General features: G+C 50.8%; 1 protein-coding gene across 3 annotated transcripts in view; it reads right to left on the bottom strand.

Annotated features, from left to right (window-relative positions):
- The window catches only part of Prkag2 (protein kinase AMP-activated non-catalytic subunit gamma 2), a 235,927-nt gene that overhangs the window by 23,968 nt on the left and 188,601 nt on the right, over positions 1 to 23,358 (bottom strand). For 2 of the 3 annotated variants that reach the window (XM_052172993.1, XM_052172994.1), the window contains exon 5: positions 19,587 to 19,656. In XM_052172993.1, the coding sequence (XP_052028953.1) occupies positions 19,587 to 19,656 (70 nt within the window). Of the gene's footprint in view, positions 1 to 19,586; positions 19,657 to 20,150; positions 20,365 to 23,358 lie in introns of those variants that run through there. The other variant, XM_052172995.1, reaches the window with a different exon arrangement.

Raw genomic sequence — 23,358 nt, 5'->3', positions numbered from 1 at the left:
TGCTTTACCGATCTCCTAGGTGCCTCCCCAATCCCAGGAGCAGACAGTTGAGATTAACCACCCAGCTGCTCCAGCACACCCGTCACAATAATAAACCAACTGTGACACAGGATTATAGCTTTCACTCATTGGGGGTCCTCATGAGTTCACCTGAAACAGTCTAGAGTCACCTGACAGGAAAGCCTCAGTTAGGAACTGCCTAGCCAGACTGGCCTAAGGACAGTTTGAGAGAGGCTGTCTTGATTGTTGACTGACGCAGGAGGGCTCCGTCCACTATGGGCGGCACCATCTCCTGGGCTATGTAATCTAGCTAATAAGCATGAGCCCGTGAGTGCACCAGGAAGCAGGTTTCCTCCATGATTCCTGTTTTAAGTTTCTCTCCTGGCTTTCCTCAAAGATGGATTGTGTTGAGAAGTGTAAGGCAAATTAACCCCTTAAAGCCTCCCCATGCTGATTTGGTCATGGCACTTGCCACAGAAACAGGAAGGATTAGGATTTCTGCATTTTTCCCCATACGCTTTTCTTCTTGTTTAGAGGCCCAGCTGTGACAGCCACAATCACTACGCCTGCTTGCGCTCCTCTCCCTGGGCTTGCTTCTGCTCGACGACCCTGACGGTCCTAAGGAGGGCAGGGAGACGAGCTGGGGCTCCGACGACCTTGACTTGGTTTTTCCTCATCTCACATCAAGGACACAATGGCGACATTGCTGACTCATCAATCTTGTCACCTGGCTGAGGATGTCCTCCTCAGGGTCCTTATCCCTCTTTCTGAGCCCACACTCAGTAGGTGAGGAATTGGGTTCCACCTGCCTCATCCATGTAATTTGGCATAATTCTCTTGGGGACAATTGTTCACATGTGTTTATGTATGAATGTACCAACATCAATGTGGACAGGTATCTGTTTTCTCCCGCGTTGTATCTGTCATACGTTGTGTTGTTCAGAGGCTGGCCTCAGCCACTCAGACAGCCCACCCTTCTGTTCATACACCTGTATGAGCGAGCCATGGAGCTCATGACTGGTCTTACGGAGCCCTGAGCTGGCGCTGGGTCTGCCTGCCTGCCTGCCTCCCAGGACTGCCCTTCCACTGCAGCCTCTAGTCACCCTGGTCGGCAATGAGACCGTTAGAACTTTGTTGACATCTTTTATTAGTATGGTACACTGTTACATAATGCACCCAGAGTGAGCATGAACCAGCTACTAACCAAAGCCCACACTGCTTAGATGTCCTAACTCTCAGTCACGTCCTGTTGCCGGCACAGACTTTTACCCAGGATTCCACACTACACTCAGGTTCTGCCTCAGGCTGTGAGAGCCTTTGTAGCAAGCCTCACTTCTAGGGTTAGTCTGAAGCTTCTCATGAGTAGACTGACCATTGAGGAAGATTTATAATGTTTTTTAAAATGAAAAAAAAAAATACTGACTGAATTAAGCAAAGTGGTAAAGAGGTGAGACCAAACGCTGAATGCCCATGGTGCAGATGGAGAACACATTACCACAGAGCACAGCCCACAACCAAGTCAGGCAAAGTTTAATCCCACTTTCTGGTCTTCAGGAGCCACTTCCATCATTTACTTAGTTGTTAAAACCAAAACTGCATTTGAAAGCAGAGGAAAAAATAGGTAATTTGTGGTTAAAGAGAAAAAGCAAAAAACAAAAACAATCCAACTCAGCCCAAACAAAGATCCCACCCCATCCAAAACACTCTGAGGAGAGAGACAAAGAAGTCTAGATTTAGGCCCTGCAGGGTCTGAGCCTCAAGGTCTTGTCCTCTCCCCTCGTTACTTCTGCATCTTGCACATCACTGCTAGATGCACTCCGACTGGTCCTTGAGGACCTGGTCCCCAAGTGGAGAGAGGTCACCTACTCTCTGAACTGTGTGTTAGCCCAGTACTGCTGTCCGAGGGAGCTGCCGAAGAGCAGACCAGAAGGCAGCGGGTTCCCTACAGTGCGATGTAAAATAAAGGTTAATAAGCTGCATGCAAGGAGTAACATCTAAGCTTAAATAAAATCCATCGTAAACACTAACCGGGAACACATGCAAATGAGATTTCTAAAACGGCATTGGATGCTCTAACATGAACTCAGTGAAGTGCGGTCCTGCCCCATCTAGCCCTATGCAGCCAGAGTGGACTCAACTCAAGTTTCAGTAGTCTAGCTGGAACCTATCTGTTTGTGACACCCCCTCCCCCAGAAATGCACTGGAATCACACTAGAATACCCTCAAAGGAAACATGGACTTCAGGAAGTTGACTTTGGGAAGGTGTTCCCAAGGAGTCCCCGTGTCTCTGCACACACTGTGTCTCTGCACACACTGGGTGCTCTTGTCTGTGGTCTCCTGGATCCTATCAGTAGTGGGCGGAACAGTGACACCCTGCTCGAAGAATGGCCACTTAAATTTAACATCTGAATGCAAATGCTTTGTAATCAGGGAGTTTCAGATGTCAGACCCTTACACAAGACAAGGAGCTTGGGACCAGACCATCCTGGACTCAATAGCATGTCCTCGTAAAAGAGAGAGGAGTCGAAAAAGGTCCAGAGAGGAATCTGGAGACAGTGCTGGACACCAAGGGTTGTCAGCAAACAGCAGAAGCACAGAGAGGGAGTGGAGGGACAGAAAAAGAAGGGGGGCGCAGACAGACGGAGAGCTAGACAGGGAGGGGTGCACCTGGGAAACATTCCCCTCCAGCCTCTAGGCTGCTGATGCCCTTACATTAGACGCGTGGCCTTCAAAACTGAAGGAGAATAAATTTCTGTTGTTCACTAGAGATTGGTTACAGAGGCCTCAGGACACTAACATACCTTCAAGGACCAGTTCAAAGAGCACTTCCTCCCGCAGCATCTCGCAATGACTAAACTGCTGCTGTTCTGACGTGTCCATTAGAGCTTTATGGGCAGGTGCCCAGGAGCCCTCACGAGTCCACTGCATTTATAGGCCTGGGTCCTCCTCAGACGGGAAACCACTCAGCAAGCAAGTCGCTCTTCTTTACATCCGCCCTCAGCGAGTTCTTGTACGTGCTGGCCACAAGTTACCAGTGGCCACTGAAAACGCACAGATCACATGTGACAGGGGCAGGTGGAGATCTGGGTCCTCTGCCCATTGTGTCAGACACAGGCGAAAGCTTCCAGCACCCAAGAGGGAAGGCTGGGCTCCTGCACCTCGTCCTGACCTCCACACAAGCACCATGGCACAGGCGGACCCTACCACAAGGACTGATGGGGAAGCTAGACATAGGAGAACTGAGTGTACTTCCTTCTCAGTGGAAAAGTAGGTTATTAGAGAGATCTGGGGGCGGGCATCACTGAAATAACGACCATATGGAAATAGCCCTATTACTATTTTTAAAAACACGTCAGTGTTCTAAAGCATAATAAGTTGTAAGTATGCCTTATACCAAAGCTATTTTTTAATTTTGGTAGGAAACATGGAATTAAGATTGCAGAAATAATTTCAAATGTTTAGCCTGTCTGTCTAATCATCATTTCTGCGTCCATGTGTATGTGTGTATGTGTGTGTGCGCGCGCGCGCGTGCGCGCGCATGTGTTTACTAGTGTGCAAATGGAAGCCACGGGAGGATGTGGGGTATTTTCTCTGATGGCTCTGCTCATCTGCCTCACTACTTGACACGGGGTATCTTACTGAACCCCACGCTCACCAATACAGCTCGATCTACCTGTCTCCACCTCCTCCTCTGGGGCCTGGGTACTGTGTGGGTGCTGGGGATTTGAACTCAGGCCCTCATGTTTGGACAGCAAGCCCTCTTACCTACAGAGCCATCTCACCAGCACACTATATATTCTAAAAATTCTGAATACAGACTACTAAACAAATCCAAGTCTCAGTGGCCCTCACTGTATCATAAATTATTAATATTTCCCCCAAACCCACTTCCACAAAACTTTAATTTAGAAAGTGCAAAAATATGTACACTGCCTCGTCTTTTTGATCTCAATAATACGAAGATGAAGAGGACAGTCACTGTACTGGGTTAGTCAAGCAGACACCAGAGTGAGGGCTAACGGAAGAAGGGCTTCCCAGTGACTGTTAATCAAGCTTAAATGCAGGACGGTCAATGAGACACGACTCTGGAGTGGGCTCAGCATTCTTGTGCTGGCGATAATGCCTACTGATTAATTCACCGCTGTGATGGATAGGACCTAGAATGTCACAGGAGACAAGCATCTGGGCATGTCCACAGGGATTAGCTGGATCAGGTTAGCTGAGGAGGGAGCACCCACCCCCTGTGGGGGAGCACCCACCTGTGCTCCTGTGGGCAGCAGCAGTCCATGGGCTGGGCGCTGAGGCTGCACAGGTCAGCGGGAGCCAAGCACTAGGCTCGGCCCTCCCTGGTCCTGACCCAGGATGACATATGACCTTCCTTCTCACTCCTAACGTCACGGTGGACTGTGTCCCCTCAAACTGTGAGCCCAGTCAACCTTTCTTCCTTTAACTTGCTTCTGTCACAGCGACGAGAAAATAATAACTACCAACTGGGCAGCACCATCGGGCACCATTGTCTCAGGCAGGGAGCGGCCAGCCGTGGTGGGCTGTGGTTCCAGGAAGCCTGACTGGGTCCCGGCTTCCTTGTCCCAAATCCCACCAGGACAAATCTGGGTCCCACCTGGAAACTCTTGCTTAGTCTACAAGGGGGGCCATCCTATCACTCTTGGGAACAGGCACACAGTGACTGTTAGATAGTTGATCTCAACTAAAACTGGGAAATAAAAGATGGTCTAAGGCCACACCTGGCCTCCCCTCTGTAAGCTCCTCCAGGTCTCCTCAGACACAGGCCACAGGAGGGGCAGAAGTGCCAGGAGGTACACGTTACTATCCAGTCCCCCTTCCTGGACAGGCTGTCATAGGGCATCGCCACGGGTGTAAATTATCCCAGTCCCACCCTTGAACAAAGTGCCAGTCAGAGGGACGGCTGCCACACCCTGTGTCTGTGGACCCCTTGGCGTCACTGTTTCTGTGGCTGTCTGTTCTTTGTTTGTTAACTCAGTTTTCAGCATGGCTACAGATACCTCCAGGAATTGATCGCTGTCAGCACTGGGGAGGGCACGCAGAGCCTCAAAGGACTGCTCCCTAACTAAGCCCCATGTCCCTGACAGCCTCGGCTTTTATCTGTAAGAAGGAAGAGGGAGCTGAGAAGAGGTTGTCTAGAGGGTGGAGGCCACACTGTGACAGGAAGTGAGGTCGGAGTCCTGGGCGGGGAGGGGCAGGGGGAAGAAGAACGGCGTGGGGAAATGTGCAGATAGGTATCTGGAGGCTCGATTGGTTCCAAGTGTTGAGACTGAGAAAGGTTTCCTGCAGTATCTTCCACAGTAATTTACACTGGCTGCCATGCATTATTGGAAACAGCAAGGAGGAGCATGAAGATGTTTCCAAGAGTAACAGCACAGAGCAGCTAAACACTAGGATGTAAGAAACAACCCTGACACACAGTAACCAACACTGTGGCCACTCTGATCTCAGCACCGGCAGCATTACCCCCAACCCCCAAGCTGAGCCTAAGTCCATAAGGACAGGAAGGCCACGACCCCTCTCCTCAGATGAAGACACTGAGGCGTGGGACTCAAATACCTTTCTCCAGAGTAGCATGATGCTATTAGTGAGAAACCAGCCTTTCTGATGTTCTAGATGAGACTAGGGCACAGTGACTGAGTGTGGGTGGGCTCAATTCAGCCTCACACAAAGATTCAAGGCAGAGAGCAGACTAGAAAATCAAAGTATATGCCTTGTGGGCCTTGCTGTATGGGGCGAGGGAAGAAAGGACCTCATGTGGGCCCCACAATTAAAAGGAATAAAGGGGTACACAGAGCAGCAGGTTTCTGTGGGGAAGCCCAGTTTCCTCCCAGCCATGGCACGTGAGGAGTGATGTTTGGTGGAACCTGAGAGGCTTCTGCTGCAGGTTGGGGTGCAGTTTGCAGGCTCTCCTGGCATCTGGTGAGAAGAGGCCGTGTGTGCCCGCACACATGGCGGCACGTAGCCCAGAATGCCAGCAGAGGCCAACCTAGAAGCCCTGCAGCAGCCTGGCCGGCTCTTTTTTAGCTCTCTGACTACCTGCCTCTCCAGGCGGCCTCTAACTCCAGGAATGCATCTTCTCCCCAAGATCCTGTCTGCCGCCTGCTGGCCTCATCCTGAGGGTGTGGAGGTGTGCTGGGGTGTGTGTGTGTATGTGTGTGTCACAGAGCAAGGGAGGACCAGTGAAGCGATGGCCCGTGCTTCTTATAATTTTTTGTAACATGCTTAGACAGAATCATGATATTTTTATTCTGTCTAAGCTTGGGTAATCTTAGAATAGAAAACTCAACTGAGAAAATGCCCCTATCAGATTGTAGGCAAGAGCCGGGCGGTGGTGGTGCATGCCTGTAATCCCAGCACTCTGGGAGGCAGAGGCAGGCGGATCTTTGAGTTCGAGGCCAGCCTGGTCTACAGAGTGAGTTCTAGGACAGCCGGGGCTACACAAAGAAACCCTGTCTCAAAAAAAAACCCAAATCCCCCCCCCCAAAACCCCAAAAACCCCAAAACAAACAGACCTACTGTAGGCAAGGCTTTAGGGCATTTTCTTGATTGACGATTTGGTGTGGGAGAGTTGCTTCCCTGGACAGGCGGTCCTCAGCCGTATAAGCAAGCAAACTGAGCAAGTCAGACAGCAGCCCTCCTCCATGGCCTCTGCTTCAGTTCCTGCCGCTGTTTCCCTTGATAATGGACTGTGATGTGGAAGTGTAAGGCACAGAAATCCTTTCTCCCTAAGTTGCTTTTGGTCATGATATTTATCACAGCAACAGAAAGCAAGTCAGGGCACATGGTCATTGACAAAGCTAGGTATTAATAAAGTCTCAGGGCTTAGAAAATAGACTGAATTTCACTGGCATTTTATTCTCTTCCAAGTTTTTGGATTTGGTTTTGCATGTATGTGCGTGCGTGCATGTGTGTGTGCCTATGCACACAGGTGCTCCTGTACCTGTGTACACAACCTTATGCAAGTCTGAGGACAACTTTAGATGCCATTCCTCAGATGCTATGTGCCTTGTTTACCGAGACCACCCAGCAACAGCCCCGGCCCCCTTCCCAGGATACAGAACGCAGACGCTGAACTAAACCAAGTGAGGACCACAGTCAGGTCACACTAAGCAACAGGTTGACAAGAGGAGCAGGGCCCACCCAGCAGTTGCTGCCAGCAACAGCATAGCTTCCTCCAATCTCTACTGCCTTAGGGGTCTTGAAAGGGAATCCTGCACAGCTCTCGGCATTTCTTGAGATGATGGGAGACACCTTCTGTGTTGCTATAGACTCCTCAGTGTATCTCTTGGTATACTTAGGGATCCTTGCCCGTGTCTGGCTAGAGCACACCAGGCTTCCGACTGCTCACACCTCTTAGGCCTGCACAGCTCTGCCTGTGCCTTACGTGCGTGCTCGGTTCTCTGCTCTCCTCCAACTGCTGCCTTCTCTGGCTCCGACTTAGGAATCAATCGGGCCTCACACAGCACCCATCCTTCCTTTCCTGTGCCCAGGGCTGAGGACCATGCTCTGCTTGTACAGGGCAAGTGGCAGAAGGACGCAGGGACCAGCCTGCCTCTGCCTCCCAAGTGCTGGCGTTAAAGGCATGCACAGCATGCCTGCTTATAGCTTCTTATTTTTTTTAAATGTATCCTCTGGGGACCAAACTGAGGTCTCTATGATTGTGTGACAAATACTTTACTAACTAAGTACCTCCCCAGCTTCTGTAATTTCTTTCTTCATTGTTGTTTTGGATGATGGGGGGGAGGGTGTCTCATGTATTCTGGGTCAGACTGGATATATAAGATAATTTTAAACTTCTGATCCTCCTGCCTCCACCTCCCAGGTGCTGAGAGTACAGGTCTCTGCCACCGTTCATAGCTTATGTGGTGCTGGGAACAGAGCCGTGGGTTTGCGCATGCGTGGCAATCACTCTAACAACTGAGCTACACCCCCAGCCACATACAGGCCACCTATTTTCATATGACTCAATTACTTTCTCTCCTGTGGTATTTGGCAAGAAGCAAACCAGGAAAATACACACCAGTGATAATCACTCAAGTAATAACTGATCAATGCAGCCCCTGTCTTGGTTATTCTTCTATTGCTTTGATGAGACACCACAACCAGTCTATAAAAGAAAGCATTTAATCTGGGGCTTATGGCTTTAGAGGGAGCATGGGCGCCAGGCATGGTGTGGAGAACTTACGTCTGACCCACAAGCCTAGCTAGGCATGACTGGGGGGTCCTAACTGGAAATGACGAAAACTCAGTCTACTCCAGTGACACACCTCCTGCAACAAGGCCACACCTCCTATCCTTCCCAAACAATTCCGCCATTTGGGGACCTAGATATATGAGCCTATTGGGGCTGTTCTCATTAAAACCATCATGGTTCCACTTTTCTTTAAAAAAATGTTTATGTATACAAGAGTTTTGCCTACATGTTTGTCTGTATACCACATGTGTGCAGTGCCTGTGGAGGCTAGAAAATGGTGTTGTTTTTGTATTCCCCTAATGAGAAGTTACAAATGGTTGTGAGCCACAAAGTGGCTTCTGAGAACCTAGCTCTGGTCCTCTGCAAAAGCTGCAAGCTCTCTTAACCAACTCCAGCCCTGTCCAACTTCTCTTCCCTGTGCATTACTTTTGAGAATCTGCTGACAGTTAAGAAGGTTCTCTCATTTCTGACACTTTGCGGTTTCACTCTCTTCTTGAACTGACCTGACAAAGGTTTATTCATGTTATTGCTTTCTCCAAGAACAAACCTTCAACTTTACAGAGCAGGGCTACTTCTCTAGGAGTTCTCACTTCAGCAGATTTGAGGTGGGGAGAAAGATGAAAGGATCAATTCAGCAAACCACCAGAGGGTGAGATCAATTCTGTCAACCAGAGAAGGTGAACTCAAGATGATCAGAAAACACCACGAGCATTCTGCAGTTAAGACTCTGAGGAAAGGTACCTCATCCCGGAAGCAATACCATTTCCCAGAATTCCAGTGTAGGCCCGCAATTATGTACCCTGTTGGGGCTAGCAGCGAAGCTCCCGTTACAGATCCACAGGCTATCTCCGTCATGGCATGCCGCTATTCTTAATGGCCAGAGACACTTCTGTCAGGAGATGTTATTTCAAGTCATAATGTATAAAAGGCATGCACAGAACCATCAATCACAGCAAGGCACCAGCTGTGGACACCTCATCGGTTCACAGGCCTGGGACGACACTGGCGGACACCTCATCAGTTCACAGGCCTGGGACGGCACCGGCCAGTCTGTTCAAGGGGCTCAAGGTGAGCGGGAGACAGAGTAGAAGGGAGAGCAGGCCCAGGGGCACTGAGCCTATTGGGGAACTGCAGCTACCTTCCCTGCGACCTTCTGTAGAGGAGAAGCCGCTTTTCTTACTGTCCCTTTTCTCCTTTCCTCTCCTTCTCTTCTTTCCTCTCCCAACCCCCTACCATCTACCCCCCTCCCCACTTTCCATTCCACTTCTCTTATCTCCACAATGGACACAGAATTCTGAGACCAAGTGTATGGAATTCCCCGCCCACCGAGCACAATGCCTACAGGACCCACTGCTGTGTCCTATCCTCAGTTCAGTGCTGACTTTCTCCGCCTGGGGGTGACGTGGGATCCACGGGTGTAGGGCTCAGATCCCCCACATCCCTGGGATCCCAGGTGCGAATCTGCCTCCCAACCCTGTGGCTGACTGACTGGCTACAGGTTCCTGTGACTCTCTCCTTGGGAATCCATCAATTTTCTTAAAGGCAACAGTTAAAGGTTTATCAGGACAGACATGGGGACAGACATGAGGACGGTGTGGGCAGATGCACTGAGCTTTCACGGACCCCATGTATTCAGCCATCTAGAGACTCCCTGGACCCTATCTTTTATGGTTTAAATGAAAGCTGATTTGGTATGCATGACTAATTGAAACACAGGCCATTGCGGATCAACCTTAGGGCACTTTTTCTGGTCCAGAGGCTAGGAATGGTTCTCAAAGTCCCAACCCTCAACCCTCTGACTGTGCCCAGTCACTAGCCTCATCCTGGAATGACCAAGAGACAGTCGGACAGCAATCAATACTAGCATACACAAAATGACTTGGAAGATTGAAGATTTTAGATGCTATATATGCTGGGACACCAGCGACACCACACTGTATCTGACCACGTCATCAGAGCCTAAGCCTCAACTAGTATCATTATTATTTCTTCTTCTTGGCGTTTGCGTCTTTGAGATACAGTCTCCTCTCACCCAGGCTGCCTCAACTCACTATCCTGTTCAGACTGGATCTGACCACGTGGGCTCCAGCTGCCTCCATCCTTGAGTTCTGGGGATTGCAGGCATACGCCGCCGCCGCCACATCTGGCTCTTTATTTGGGGATGATGATGTCATCCTTCTGCAGGGTATTCTGAGTACAGAAGGTAACCACAACCGTGCTCACCATGGCTGGCAAAGGGGCAGTTGGCACGGGCTTTAAGGGCTTTGTACCCTGCTTTAGGGCAATCATTACAGCGACTGCTTATGGAAACAACCACGCCCTCATGCCTCACTGGCACTGTCTGTGGTCATGTCACTCAATGCACGTATACTCACAGGAGCTAGGTGCTGCGATGGCCAAGCTGCCTGTGAAAAAAAACCAAAGCTTTAGGTACTTTGTTTAAAGTCCTAGAACTACTAAACAGGTGGAAAAGGACCCCAGTCTGGGGTCTGACTCACTCTCTTAGTGACTATGGCACTAATTATATTAGCATTTAAAAAAGGGTGGGCCATCTATTCAGACTTCAAAGCTAGGATCGCCAATAAGACCAAAGGCCACACAACTGAGACACCGTGTGTGTGTGTGTGTGTGTGTGTGTGTGTGTGTGTGTGTGTGTGGTGGTGGTCTCAATGGATGGGAAAACATCCTACAACAGCAGCAGCAACAGCTCCCCCACCTCCTCTTCTTTCCTTTCTCCTTTCTGAGACAGGGTTGAGCAGCTCAGGCTGACCAACCTGGACACAGGACCCGGGACACACTACGTCTCTCGGAGGGGGACCTGAACTTCCTGACTGCCCTGCCTCCGACTCTGAGCTGGGATTACGGGCATGCATGCCCCCCTTTGTGTGTTTCGTGCAGTGTTGGGGACCAGACCCAGGGTCTCCGCAGACTATGCTCTGGCATCAGCCTCAAATATCCCATTTCATCAAGTTCTTGTTAGCAACTTACTGATAAATGGCCAAAGTATCAATCTGAAACTAAACAAAAGGGGTGGCTTGGCACAAACTGATGTGACGTGAAGTTCAGATCTTAAGGGAACTAGCTCCAGTGGGAGAGAAAAAGCAGTTCCCGGACAGACTGACAGCGGTTACAACTCTGCCCAAAGGACAGCAAATTAGCTCCTCCCATGGCTTTCTCGTTTACTGTGAAAGACAGTCAGACTCCTTCTCTCTTCCCTTAGCAGAACGCACCTCATTCCCACAAAGAAAAGATCTGGAAGACCCTCCTTCACACAGACTCTGCAAGTAAGCTGTACGCCCTACCTGCTGGAATACCATGACTTGTCCCGTCAGCAGACACAGTGTGCTTGGACTGCACAGATGGGTGGCGCTGCGTCCTCACCTCAGAGACTTGGTCCCTCCCCTCCTCCACACCTCTGCTTCATTCACCATTACCAGAGTCAGCTCTCCTTCACCCACACACTGCTTTCAACACTAAGAGCTTAGCTTTTTCCCTAAGAATCAGCCAGCTGAAGTACGCCAGGGTGTGTGTGAGTGTGAAGGCTAAAACTCCAAATCCATGTAACAAATATTTATAGAAAATGAAGTCTCTTGGAGCCTGAGGTTTAGTAACAAAGAAATGCATGTGACCCCATTAGGGCACCGAGATGCCCAGTCAAGTCCTGTCTGGCTCAGGCAGGCAAGCCTCCTCTTTTTACTTTCGAATTCCTCTATGTGATGGAAATGATGAGGCCTCTTATGGGCATTTTTAAGATTAGGTTAAGTGTGCAGGGCTTAGCAAGAGGACAGGGAAGAACCCTCTCCCTCCCTCTCCCTCCCTCAAGGGGCCTGGTGGACTTGGTGTGTGCTGGAGGACCATAAGGAGGACTGGAGGGATGCTGCAAGGAGGACGAGGAAAGGGAGGAAGGATGGGAGGAAGGGGAGAAAGGACCCCGAGGACGGACAGGAGAGGGTGCTCATAGAAGGCAGAGCTGAAGGAGGCGGGGCAAGCTGAACAGGGGAGAGGAGGGTGGGGCTGACAGGAGCAGAGGCATTGCTTAGAAAGCAATCCTGGGAGCTGGGTGAGACAGCTGGGGGAGCATCATCAAAGCAAGCTGAAGAGTGAAGGATGGGGTGCAGGGCAGGGCGGGGCGAGGAAGAGAGAAGAAGTGTGCTGGCGAGGGCCTGGGCTTGTCAACTCGACACAACCGAGAAAATGCCCCCAGCCGACTGGCCTATGGGCAAGACTGTGAAACAGTTCTTGATTAATGAGGGATGTGGGAGGACCCAGTGCACTGTGGGTGATACCAATCTTGGGCAGGTGATCCTAGGCTGTATAAAAATGCAGGCTGAGCATGCGAGGCAAGGCCATTCCTCTCCGGCCTCCATGTCCAGGTTCCTTCCCGACTTCACTCATGTGAAGTGTCGGCATGCCCCCTGGGATTCGTAAGATAAAATACTCCCTTTCCTTCACAGGCTGCTTTTGGTCCCCAGACAAGCTGATCTCTGAGCTTGCTCTGTCTCCTTCAATCCTTCATAAGCCTTCCATGACCAACCTAGCCTGTTCTAGGGTCCCTTCTGCCTCTTTCCATGGCTTCCTTCTAGGACAGAAAGAGAGGGGGAAGGGGAAGAGACCAGAAAGGCCAGAAGACTGTGGGGTCACGGCTGGCCTTGAAAGCCAGGCACCTGTGAAGGGCAGAGGCCTGGCTGGAGGGGTGTGCTGGCATCCTCAGACGCTAACGCTTCCTGGTAAGGAACTCAAACGCCGGGCAGTATGCACTGGTCAGTGTCAGGTGTGAGCAGTCTTAGGCGAGGACCAGCAAGAAGGGCAGTAGGCCTCAGACCGAGCCACGGGGACATTTGGTTTCTTCCATTCAGTAAGAAGGGGTGATGGTATGGAGCTGTGAGTCACACCATGTTACACTGGCTGCAAAGGGAAGAGAAAGAACCACAGAGGGTGTCAACAGCCAGCCACGGCGAGCAGCCCACGGGGGACCAAGCCACCTCTCCAGCTATGTCGTAGAGATTATGGGTGAGATCTGAGAAGAGGGCACAGGGCAGGTCTGTGGGCTCCAGGTTCCGATGGGATGAGGGCCGACTGCTGCCCACTGGACTTGGGGAAGATAGGATTCTCTAATCTTGGCAAGTTTGGATGCAGGGCAGAATTGGGGTAAAGAATAAAAAGGAGGTGACCATGGTAATCTTCTGAAAGGAAGATGACCTCACAGTGGCCTCCAACATGGGCTTGACTCCAGGTGAGTACCACATGTCTCTGGACTGTGGCACGCCATCTTAGAGGGGGCACTTCCCCTCTTCCCTGCTTACTTTCCTGTTCTAGGACACAGGGTGGGGTAGTCAGGCTATGTGCCTTAGGGTTATCTGAGACTCGGCGTAGTGCCACAATACACGCTAGTGATCATCAAAGGATGGAGAAGAGAACATTACAAATGCTTCCGATTCTGCTGCCGCTGCTGCTGGACAATCAACGCTGTTCCTGTTTATACCTCACAGGTGAAGCTGGAAGCCACAAAGGTCAAACCACATGCCCAGGACTCTGGTGAGGGGGGTGGAGTTCCATTTGGATAGTGATGGGGTCTGGACCACCAGGCCTACAAAGCAGTCAGACAGTCTTCTGGAGGGAAGTTCCTGAGTCCTCAGCAAAGGGATGGGAGGTGCTACCTTGGTTCCTGATGACGTCCTAGTTGGTTTCATGCACTTGCAAAGCCTAGTGATAACTCCCACTTTTTGCTCTCCAAACACTCTATGGACTTCCCTGTTTGTTTAAACCAGTCAGGGGTTTTTTCTTTTTCCTTTTAGGCAATACAACCTTTTCCTGTCTGTCTGTCTGTCTGTCTTAGCCTGCCTTTTGCTGCTTGGACAGAATGCCACGCTTTGAGCCAGGTACAGATACTTACATGGCTCGTGATTTTGGTGGCGAGAAAACCTATGTAGCATGGCGTTCATGTGTGCTGAGTGCCCTTCTGGCTGTGTCGTAACGGGGTGGGGGGCTGGGGGAGCATCACGTGGCAGCTAGTACAAGAGGGAGGGCTCTACAGACAGAGAGGAGTGAGGCTGGCTTGATTCTTTCCAGGGTGCCTAGGAAGAAGCAATCTGTCCCACCCCCGCCCAGAGCAACAGTAAGGGTGTGGCCATCCCCTAAAGATCCATCTCCTTTCCAAGTTACACGACATGGGGACTAAAATTTCATCCCAGACACCTGTGGTGGTGGTGGTGGTGGTGTGTGTAGAATCCTTCCAAAGCACAGTCTATAGGACAAGCCCTGCACCTTCCTAAGCCTAGGACAGCATTGGGATATGTTTGACTCTGACTTTGGATGTACTAAAGCATGTGGAAATCTGTTAAATATGGGGAAAAGCTAGGCAGGAAAATTTCTACTACAGATATTTCATACATTCTTAATTATTATTCTGGTCAAGAATCAATCTATCTGCCAGGCGGTGGTGGTGTACGCCTTTAATCCCAGCACCTGGAAGGCAGAGGCAGGCAGATTTCTGAATTCAAGGCCAGCCTAGTCTACAAAGTGAGTTCCAGGACAGCCAGGGCTATACAGAGAAACCCTGTCTCGAGGGGGGAAAAATAAATCTACCCCTTGCCTATAAACCCAGCCAGAGAAGGTGAGAATTCAGAGAGCACAGACCTTCTGAACCTGTCCCTTTGACACGTCTACCAGCAGAGGTCAGCACCCCTCCCGTCACAGGCAACAAGCCTGCAGGCTGACTCTGCAGCCTCACTTCTAAAAGCCCTGGAAGCCAGTGAGAAGGAAGGGCTTCACAGCCTTTCAATGCCTCCTGCAGGGCAACCGGGGCCATTTCTATTTCCCCTGAACTGCCTATCCTCATGAAAATTTAATACCATACGGAAACTGTATGGTGACCCCACGGAGGGCAGCCTGCTGCAGTGCCTGGCGTGTGCATCTCCACGGAGAGCCCATCTTCTCTCCCTGCAGGCAGTTACCTCCCTCGAGGTAAGAACAGTGGGCCCAAGTTTTTGTTTGTTCTCTCTCCCTCTTTTATTTTATTTTATTTTTTTGTACACTGGTTATTGGGTGCTCTGGAGTTTGACTTCCAAGCAGGAATGGAAGGCAGGCAAGTGGCCACCAAGTGCCAGGCCTGTGCGGCAGGCGCAGCCCATGATGATAACAATACCACCAAGAGCTTCAGGAGCTCAAGGAAGGCAACCAAGTCTTCACAGGACAGGGCCTTAATGCTGAGATGGTTTATGGGAAGAGGAGGCTTACTTCCCCACAGAGTGGTCCCTGCTCGCTCACTCTCTCTTTCTCTCCCCCCCCCCATTCATGTATGTATGCATGTATTTAATGTCTGGGTGCATGTGTGGATAGGGGACCAGAGGTGGCTCTTGGATGTCTTTTTCCCACTGCTCCCCGCCTTAGTTCTTGAGATAGGGTCTCTCACTGAACCTGGGCCTTGCCAATTTGTCTAGTCTCTGGTCTCCAGAGATGCCTGTCTACATTTCCCCAGTGTGCAGGGATCACAAACCTGTATTACCATGCCCAGCGTTTTCACATGTCGGAGCTGGGGATTGAGTTTAGATCCTCATATTTGCTGTTTAGTTTTTTCTGTCTACCTGACGCCAGTTGGAATCACCTGGGAAGAGGGAACCTAAATTGAGAAAATACCTCTATCATACTGGTCTTTAGACTGGTCTGTGGAGTATTTTTTCAGTTAGTGATTGATGTGGGAGGGCCAGCTGACTGTGGGTGGCGCCTTCCCTGGGCACCTGTATCCTTGTTTCTTGGGTGATACAAGAAAGCAGACTGAGCAGGTCATGGGGAGCAGGCCTGTGAGCGACAGGTCCATGGCCTCTGCCTCCGCTCCTGTGTCCAGGCTCCTGCCCTGACTCTCCTTTATGTGAGCTACAAGCGGTTGAGTAATAAATCCTTTCTTCCCTAAGTTGCTTTTGGTCATGGGGTTTGTTACAGCAGCAGGAAGCAAACACCATCACCACACTGAAGCAGCAAACGTAACCGCCCGAGCTCTCGCCCTAGCCCCTTCCTCTTTTCTGATCACCCTGGACTCAATTAGCCTGCCTTCCCACCCAAGCCTGTGTGCGAGAGAGACCTGGAATCTGCCTGGCGGAGAACCGTGAGGGAGGGATGGAACCCAGGGCGCTGGTGTTGGGACAGGTGACAAAGGAGAGGAGAGACCAATCAGCAAGGGCAGGTGGAGAGTACCACAGCCACGAGTCACCTTAAACCTGAACCTCTACAAGTCCTGAGACTGTGGGACAACAGGCTGCACGCCAGGAATGGACCTAAAGCCTACGAGAGTATCCAAGCAGGTGAACAGTGCCAGGGCTGAACTGGGAGGCATGCGACTGCAGGGGGATGATCTTTATAGCAGTCGAGACGTTGTCCAGGTTTAGACCTGGTCAAGAAATAAATTCAGGGCAATTAGGATAGATAAACACAAACATGAAAATGAGTTTAAAAAATTAAAACAGCAAACCCATAAAGCGATGGCTCTGGAGACGTTCTGGTCTCAGCTTCGCGTGCATTAGACCACTGAACTCTCCTGGCATAGAAAGCAAGTACAGACATTTGAGGTGGCCACTGGGACCCTCGAGGTAGACACCAGCAGAGCAGAACAGGGGGACGAGGGAAAGGCAAACAGACGACAGCACAAGAGAGATGAGATTTGGGGCGCACCTTGCAGCCGTGGTAATGGGTAGGAGGCAGAAAGGGTGCCGGCCGAGCTGAGCGCCAAGAGGAGCACCAGGAGGAACACCAAGAGGAGCACGTTGCTGTGCGAGGAGCCAAAGCTGGCCAGGTTCAGCCATCAGTCTGCTTGGATCCCAGCTCTACTGTGTCTGGCCTTGGGCTGCTGTCTTGCAAGTGGGGGGGCAAACTGTGTGGCTAACACAAAGCCCTAGACAATATGGGGCCCTCTGCTGCCTCCGAAGACCAGAGCCTCACTCTTTAAAGGGAAGCCAGGGAAGGGACAGAGAGCAGGCACGAGCAGGCACTCCAGGGCTGGGCAGCAGGATGCATCGGGGCTCAGAGAAGCTCAGAGAGGCGAGAAGGCCCAAGCCTAGCTGATGCAGTCTGAGCAGGGGCAGCTCCTGAATCCCAGCTCAGGGTAACCCTGGCCCGACTCGGCGACCCCGCCGTGCCCTCCCTCCAGCTCTATTAATACCTCTGCACCTACTGACGACTGGAACAGAGCTGAAATTTATTAGAATATAGAAATATAGCTTTGGCACAGCATTGCCGGTTACCATGGAGGTCCCTGTGTAATGAAAGTTCACCTCTAGCTCACGCTTCCAGACGTGTAACTGGGTAACAAGGAAGGTGAAGGGTGAACGGGGCACGTTCAGTGCGGACGTACTCTGTGGATGGCTAGCACCGGCTCCTGTGATACTAAGGTGTGATGTCTCACTGTTGCAACTTCTTTCTCCCCTTCCAACAAGCAGCTCTTCTGAATTTCAGATGAATGAACCATTTAAAGTTCCAGGTAAATAAAGCACTGTTCTGGACTGTTTCGCCAACCCCACTCCTTCTTCCAGCCAGCACCACAGTAATTGTTCAATATTCTGCTTTCTTAAAGATCTAGAAACAGTTGACAGTGATATTTGTGAGGTTCAGCTTAAAAGCAATAAGGGTAATACAGATAAAAATAGTTGGGTGAAGAGGGGGCGTTCCTTTTTTAAATTTTTATTTTTAACGTGCTTGCTTTCCACGCTGTACATTCACGACACAGGCGATCCAGACATGAAAGGGTGGGTATACAGCGAGCTTGAGAAATGCACGTACGTCTCAAGGAAAGAGAAAAGCCACGAGATCTATATTAAGCGGAATCCCCATGTGAAGATTTACCAATAAAAGCCTTTTAAAGCCCGTGGGATTTGGCTAAGGGCACCTAATGAAAGTGACACAAAACACGGACTGTGGGTTCTGACTGAACCCTCCAAGCATTAGGACATTAGCTCTATTACAGACAGGAGGAAACTAAGGCACAGAGAACTCACGCCACTTTTCTGGGGCAGCCAGCCAAGTCAGAGATGGGTATGCATGTGAGTCTGGGCTCTCCCACATAAGGCTCCACTCTGGGGGGGGGGGGGGTGTCTCACTTCAGTCTCTGCAGGGTTAGACATCCCATAACACAAACCCGGCAGACAGTAGCCACTACCTGCTGTGCAATATAGGAACGCCACAGGATTGGAGGCGCAGCCAATGAAGACACAGGCTTATCTTTTGATAGGACAAACCACAAACGAAGCTCAGGAAAATTCTGAAATGCACCATTTGTTAATAATGAAGCCATTTCTACAGACACATTATCTTTATGCCAACATATTTGAAGTGCTACAGCGAAGCTACAACAGGCCTAATGCTATCGGGAAGCACTCCCAGCCGGTTGAGCATGCTTATTTAAGTAATTGCCTGAACATCAATGAACAGGGGTATTAAAGTAAAGTTGGCACAGGGGACAGCATCCACACAGCGCAGTCTTTGTTCCAGACCCTTCATTTTGTCAGTACTCTTGGAAAAAGGAGCAGCCCCTAAATAAATCATGGAAGTACACGAGACTGCATAAGGCCTTTTATAGTCTCCAAATGGTCATGCATCTTATATAAAGTTCGTTTTTGACTTCCCCATTTAAATGTTAGCAGCCTCAAAATAAGATCCAGGCTATTTACCTGTAAGAAGATATTATTTAAAAATAGGGCAGGAAGAAGAATAACTAGGCAACTGAAGAGGAGACAGGATGGTCAAGTGTGAGGGGGTCGGCTGGTCTCAAACCAGTTCTATGAGCCACTTCGGGTTTGCCGTTTTAACTTTACCCATTTGAGGGGGAGGAGGGGAGGGAGACACACCCTACTGGAGGTATTTCCACAAATACAGATAAGGGAACCGGTTTGTTATTTGAAGGCATGGGCTGTCCATATGATTCCGTGGTGTCCTCGGGGCGCGCGGTGACATGCACAATTAGGGCTGCATGACACCTGGCTCTCGCTCGAGTTCGGGTGCCGAGGACAAAAGGGCCGTCCCTTGGAGCGCGCGGGCGGCCGCTCCCGGGATTGGGACTGCGTCCCCAGAACCTGGCTGCGTCCCTTGGAGCAGAGCTGCATTCCCCGGAGCCAGGCTGCTTCCCTGAGAACCGGACTGCATCCCCGGAGCGAGGCTGTGTCCCCGGGAACCGGGATCCATCCCCGGAACCAGACTGCAACCCTAGAACAGGGCTGCATCCCCGGGAACCCGGCTGCTTCCCGGAGGCCGGGTGCTTTCCTCAGAGCGGGACTGCGTCCCCAGGAACCGGGCTGAATCCCGGGAGCCCGGTGTTTCCCCGGAGTGGGCTGCAGTCCCGGTGCCCGCCGCCGGCAGCGCAGGGCGCGGGTCGCTCACTCACCTTCCTCCTGGAACTCCAGCTTCTCCAGCATGCCGGCTTCCGCGGGTCCCGGGGCCGCCGCCAGCGCCGCCTGAGGGGGAGGAGGAGGAGGACACGGATCAGCATGGGCCGCGGCGCTCCGGCTTCTCTCGCATCGGGAGGAGGGGCCTGCAGTGGCAGCGGGCACGCGCAGGCACGCGCGGGCTCGCGCGGCAGGCCGGGGTGGAGCGCGTCCCCGCCCAGGCCGGGCATCCGCAGGTGGGCCGCGATGGCACGCTCTGCTCCCCCCTGCGCCTTTGGTATGGCCCGCCGGCAAGCGTGGGAAGGGGGAGCGGCGGCCACAGTGCTTTGCCGGCAGCGCGCGCCAGCGGACACGCGCGTCCTCGCGCAGGTGTGGGTGCACGGGCACCCGCCGCACCCTCGGCGGGTGCGCGCCTCCCTCTCGGGGCCCCGCGCCGGCGGCGTACCGCTCCCTTAAAAGGAGAGGCCGCCTTCGGGGTCGCGCTTCGCCTGCGCTTTCGCGCGCTCTCTAGTTTTTTCCCCCTCCTCCACCCCCCATCCCACCCCCACTGCGGATCTCTTAACTGGCTTCCTCCGCTCGCAGCTCGCTCTTTCCTCACCGCCGCAGCTTGCTGCCAAAAGTTCATACAATTTAAATCTGGCCCCGGGCACGCCCGTCACCCTGGACTTGGGTATCTGAGACTTCCCTATCGCCAATTCGGGTTGGCAGGCAGCGAGGCTGGCAGCCGTCTGCTGCCGGGAAGGGCCCGAGGCTGCCGACGGCCAGCACCTGCCGGGCCGCCGACCTAGGAGGGAACTTGTCAGTTTTACAAGCCCAGAAGCAGGAAGTAGAGATCTCTTTAGTAGCCTTAGATGGGTCAATTCCTAAATCTAAAGTGTCCCCTCGCGACACAAAAAAAGTTTTGCTAGGATGTTTTGTGATTAAAAACATAAGCAGTTTGTCATGCTTTGTAGTGAAAAAAACGGAACACTTCTAAGTTAAGGAGCACAGTTTCAGAGCTCTTGTCTCACCCAACCAAAAGCCAGGAATAGAAGATTGGAAGAGAGAGAGGGTCTGAGGTTGGGGGAAGACTGCGCACGGGGGGTCGGGGGGGGTAGGGGGTGGTGGGTAGGAGGGTGGTGGTGGGGTATGAAGGAGGAGTCGGATGAGGAGTGCTGGGGGTGGAGAGGTGGCTCAGTGGTTAGGGGCACTTGCTGCACCCACAGGGCAGCACACAGTATCTGTAGTTGCGGTTGCAGGGATCTGGTGCCCTTTCTGGCTCTTGGAGGCACTGCATGCAGAGGTGTACACATACAGGCGAACACCCATCCATACACATAACATTAAAAAAATAATTCTTTAAAAACATATTGTTTGCATGTATGAAGTTCTCAAAGAAGAATACATTACAAATATTAAAACACCCTACTTGGGAAGAAAGAAATGAAACCCTCCGAATTGTAGGCTATCCATGTATAAAATCTCAAAGACTCTGGAAACAAACCAAACTTCTACAATCAGGAAGATCGGCGAGATCATAGGATCAACACACTGTTTCTGGTATAAGAAGAACAAATGTGTGGAAGCTGGTATCAAAATGCTGTTCATAATCTCTGCAAAGAAAGTTAATATATAAAATAAACAGAGGACACCACACACAGAGTTTACATCTAAAAACTGCTCAGTGTGGGAGGTAATCAAGGGGGAGGGACGCCCCACATTCAGGGGCTGGAAGATCTAGCATAATGTCAGTTAGCCACCAAGGTCATTGTGGGTTTCTTTCAATCCCGTCAAAATCCCAGGAACTCTGTTTTGTAGACACAGATAAGCTGATTTTAAAACTCACACAGGAAGGTGCAAGCTTTAGACTACCTAGACTGAAGTGGGAGGGGTCACAGCTCAAAACATCAAAGCCTGCAGTGAGGACTGGAGAGAGGGCTCAGGGGCTGAGGACCGCCATTTTCCTGAAGAGGACTACATCTAAGTCTCTAGCACCCATATCCATGGTTTACTTAAACATCTCTTGGCAACACCGGGTTCAGGGGCCTTCTGGGCCCTTGCATTCGTGTGCTCAAATCCACGGAGACACAGAATGCACACAAATTCAAAACAATAGAAGCAGGCTGGTGTGTGGTGGTACACACCTTTAATCCTAGCACTAAGGAGGCAGGGGCAGACTGATTTCTGTGAGCTCAAGGACAGTCTGGTCTACAGAGCTAGTTCCAGGTCAGCCAGGGTTACCCTAATTCAACCCTGTTTCAACACCCTCCCATCCCCAAAGAAAACAAGATGACCCTGTCTCAAAAAACCCAACCAACCAAAGCAAATCTTTTTAAAAAAAGCTTACAGTATAGTTGTAATAATTAGGACTATGTGATATTAGTGGAGAAACAGATATAATTGCCAACAGCATACCAGAAATCCATGCACCCAAGCAAATATGTGACCCTAAGCTTTGATAACTGCCCGAAGGTTCACTCCTAACTACCAGTGGGCACTGGTTACCAACCGTCAGAACAAACAAAAGAGGACAACCCAAACTATCCCAATGTTATCCAAAAATTAGCTCAAATTGGGTATAGGTCTTAAAATGTGAACCTTTTAGGAAAACAATTGAGAAAAATCTTTGGGTCCTAGGATTAAGCAAAGAGGCTCAGATGGAAAACATTCTCCATAAAAGGGAAAGATTGATAAATTAAACCTACAAAGTGGGAAATAATGTTTGCAAACCACATAACCAAAAATGACTTAGTGTCTTGAATACAAAAGGATGCTTAAGGTTCAGAGAAAGGCTGGTCAGGACGCAGACAGAAAGAATGGAGAGACAATTCTCTACCACGAGTGGGTGTGGTAGAGCTGGCAGTAAGTGCACAGGAGAGGGTTGTGTAAATCCAATGAGGGAGCTGTCAAAACACACCCATTACAATCAAGTAAACACTGACACAGTGTCCAGTGCTGGTGAAGATAGAACTAAATAGAACCCATCTGCACTGCTGGGGTCCCCTCTGCACTGCTGGGGTCCCCTCTGCACTGTCAGGGTCCCCTATGAACTGTCGGGGTCCCCTCTGCACTGTCGGGGTCCCCTCTGCACTGTCGGGGTCCCCTCTGCACTGTCGGGGTCCCCTCTGCACTGCTGGGGTAGATAAAATAACAAGACCCCAGTTCTCCTCAGTCAGCTCACAATTGCCTGCAATTCCTACTCCAAGGTATCTGACACCACTGGCCTCCGAGGGCACCTGCACGCATGTGCATAGACCACAGAAAGACCTGCACACATGTGCACATAACTAAAAATAAATTTGAAAAAAAAAAAAAACCGGAATGAAAGAGTGCTTGGAAAACCACCTTGCCGGTTTCCTCTGAAGCTATGCACAGTTACACATCAGGTGTTTTCCTGAGTATTTATCCCAGGGCAACAACGGACACACAAAAAGCTATACAAGGATGCTCACAGCAGTTGTCTTTCTAGGAACCTCAACTGGGAATTGCAGATATCATTTGATGGCTGACTGGTTAAAACACAGCAAACCATCTGTGCATGGTACATCATGCTAAAACCCAATTGGTCCACCAATTATTTGTACAAAAACTTGGACAAACTGGGTGTGGTAGTGCACATCTTTGATCTCAACGTTCAGGAGGCAAAGGCAGGTGGACCTCTATGAGTTCTAGACCGGCCTGGTCTACATAATGAGTTCCATGCCAGCCAGAGTTACATGGTGAGACCATGTCTCAAATAAAATTTGGGTAAGTCTCCTAGGAATTATGCTGAGTGAAATTAAAGCCATTTCT

This window comes from Apodemus sylvaticus, chromosome 2, assembly GCF_947179515.1.
Source record: "Apodemus sylvaticus chromosome 2, mApoSyl1.1, whole genome shotgun sequence".
Taxonomy (NCBI): Eukaryota; Metazoa; Chordata; class Mammalia; order Rodentia; family Muridae; genus Apodemus; species Apodemus sylvaticus.
This window is presented reverse-complemented; position numbering and strand designations above follow the sequence as displayed.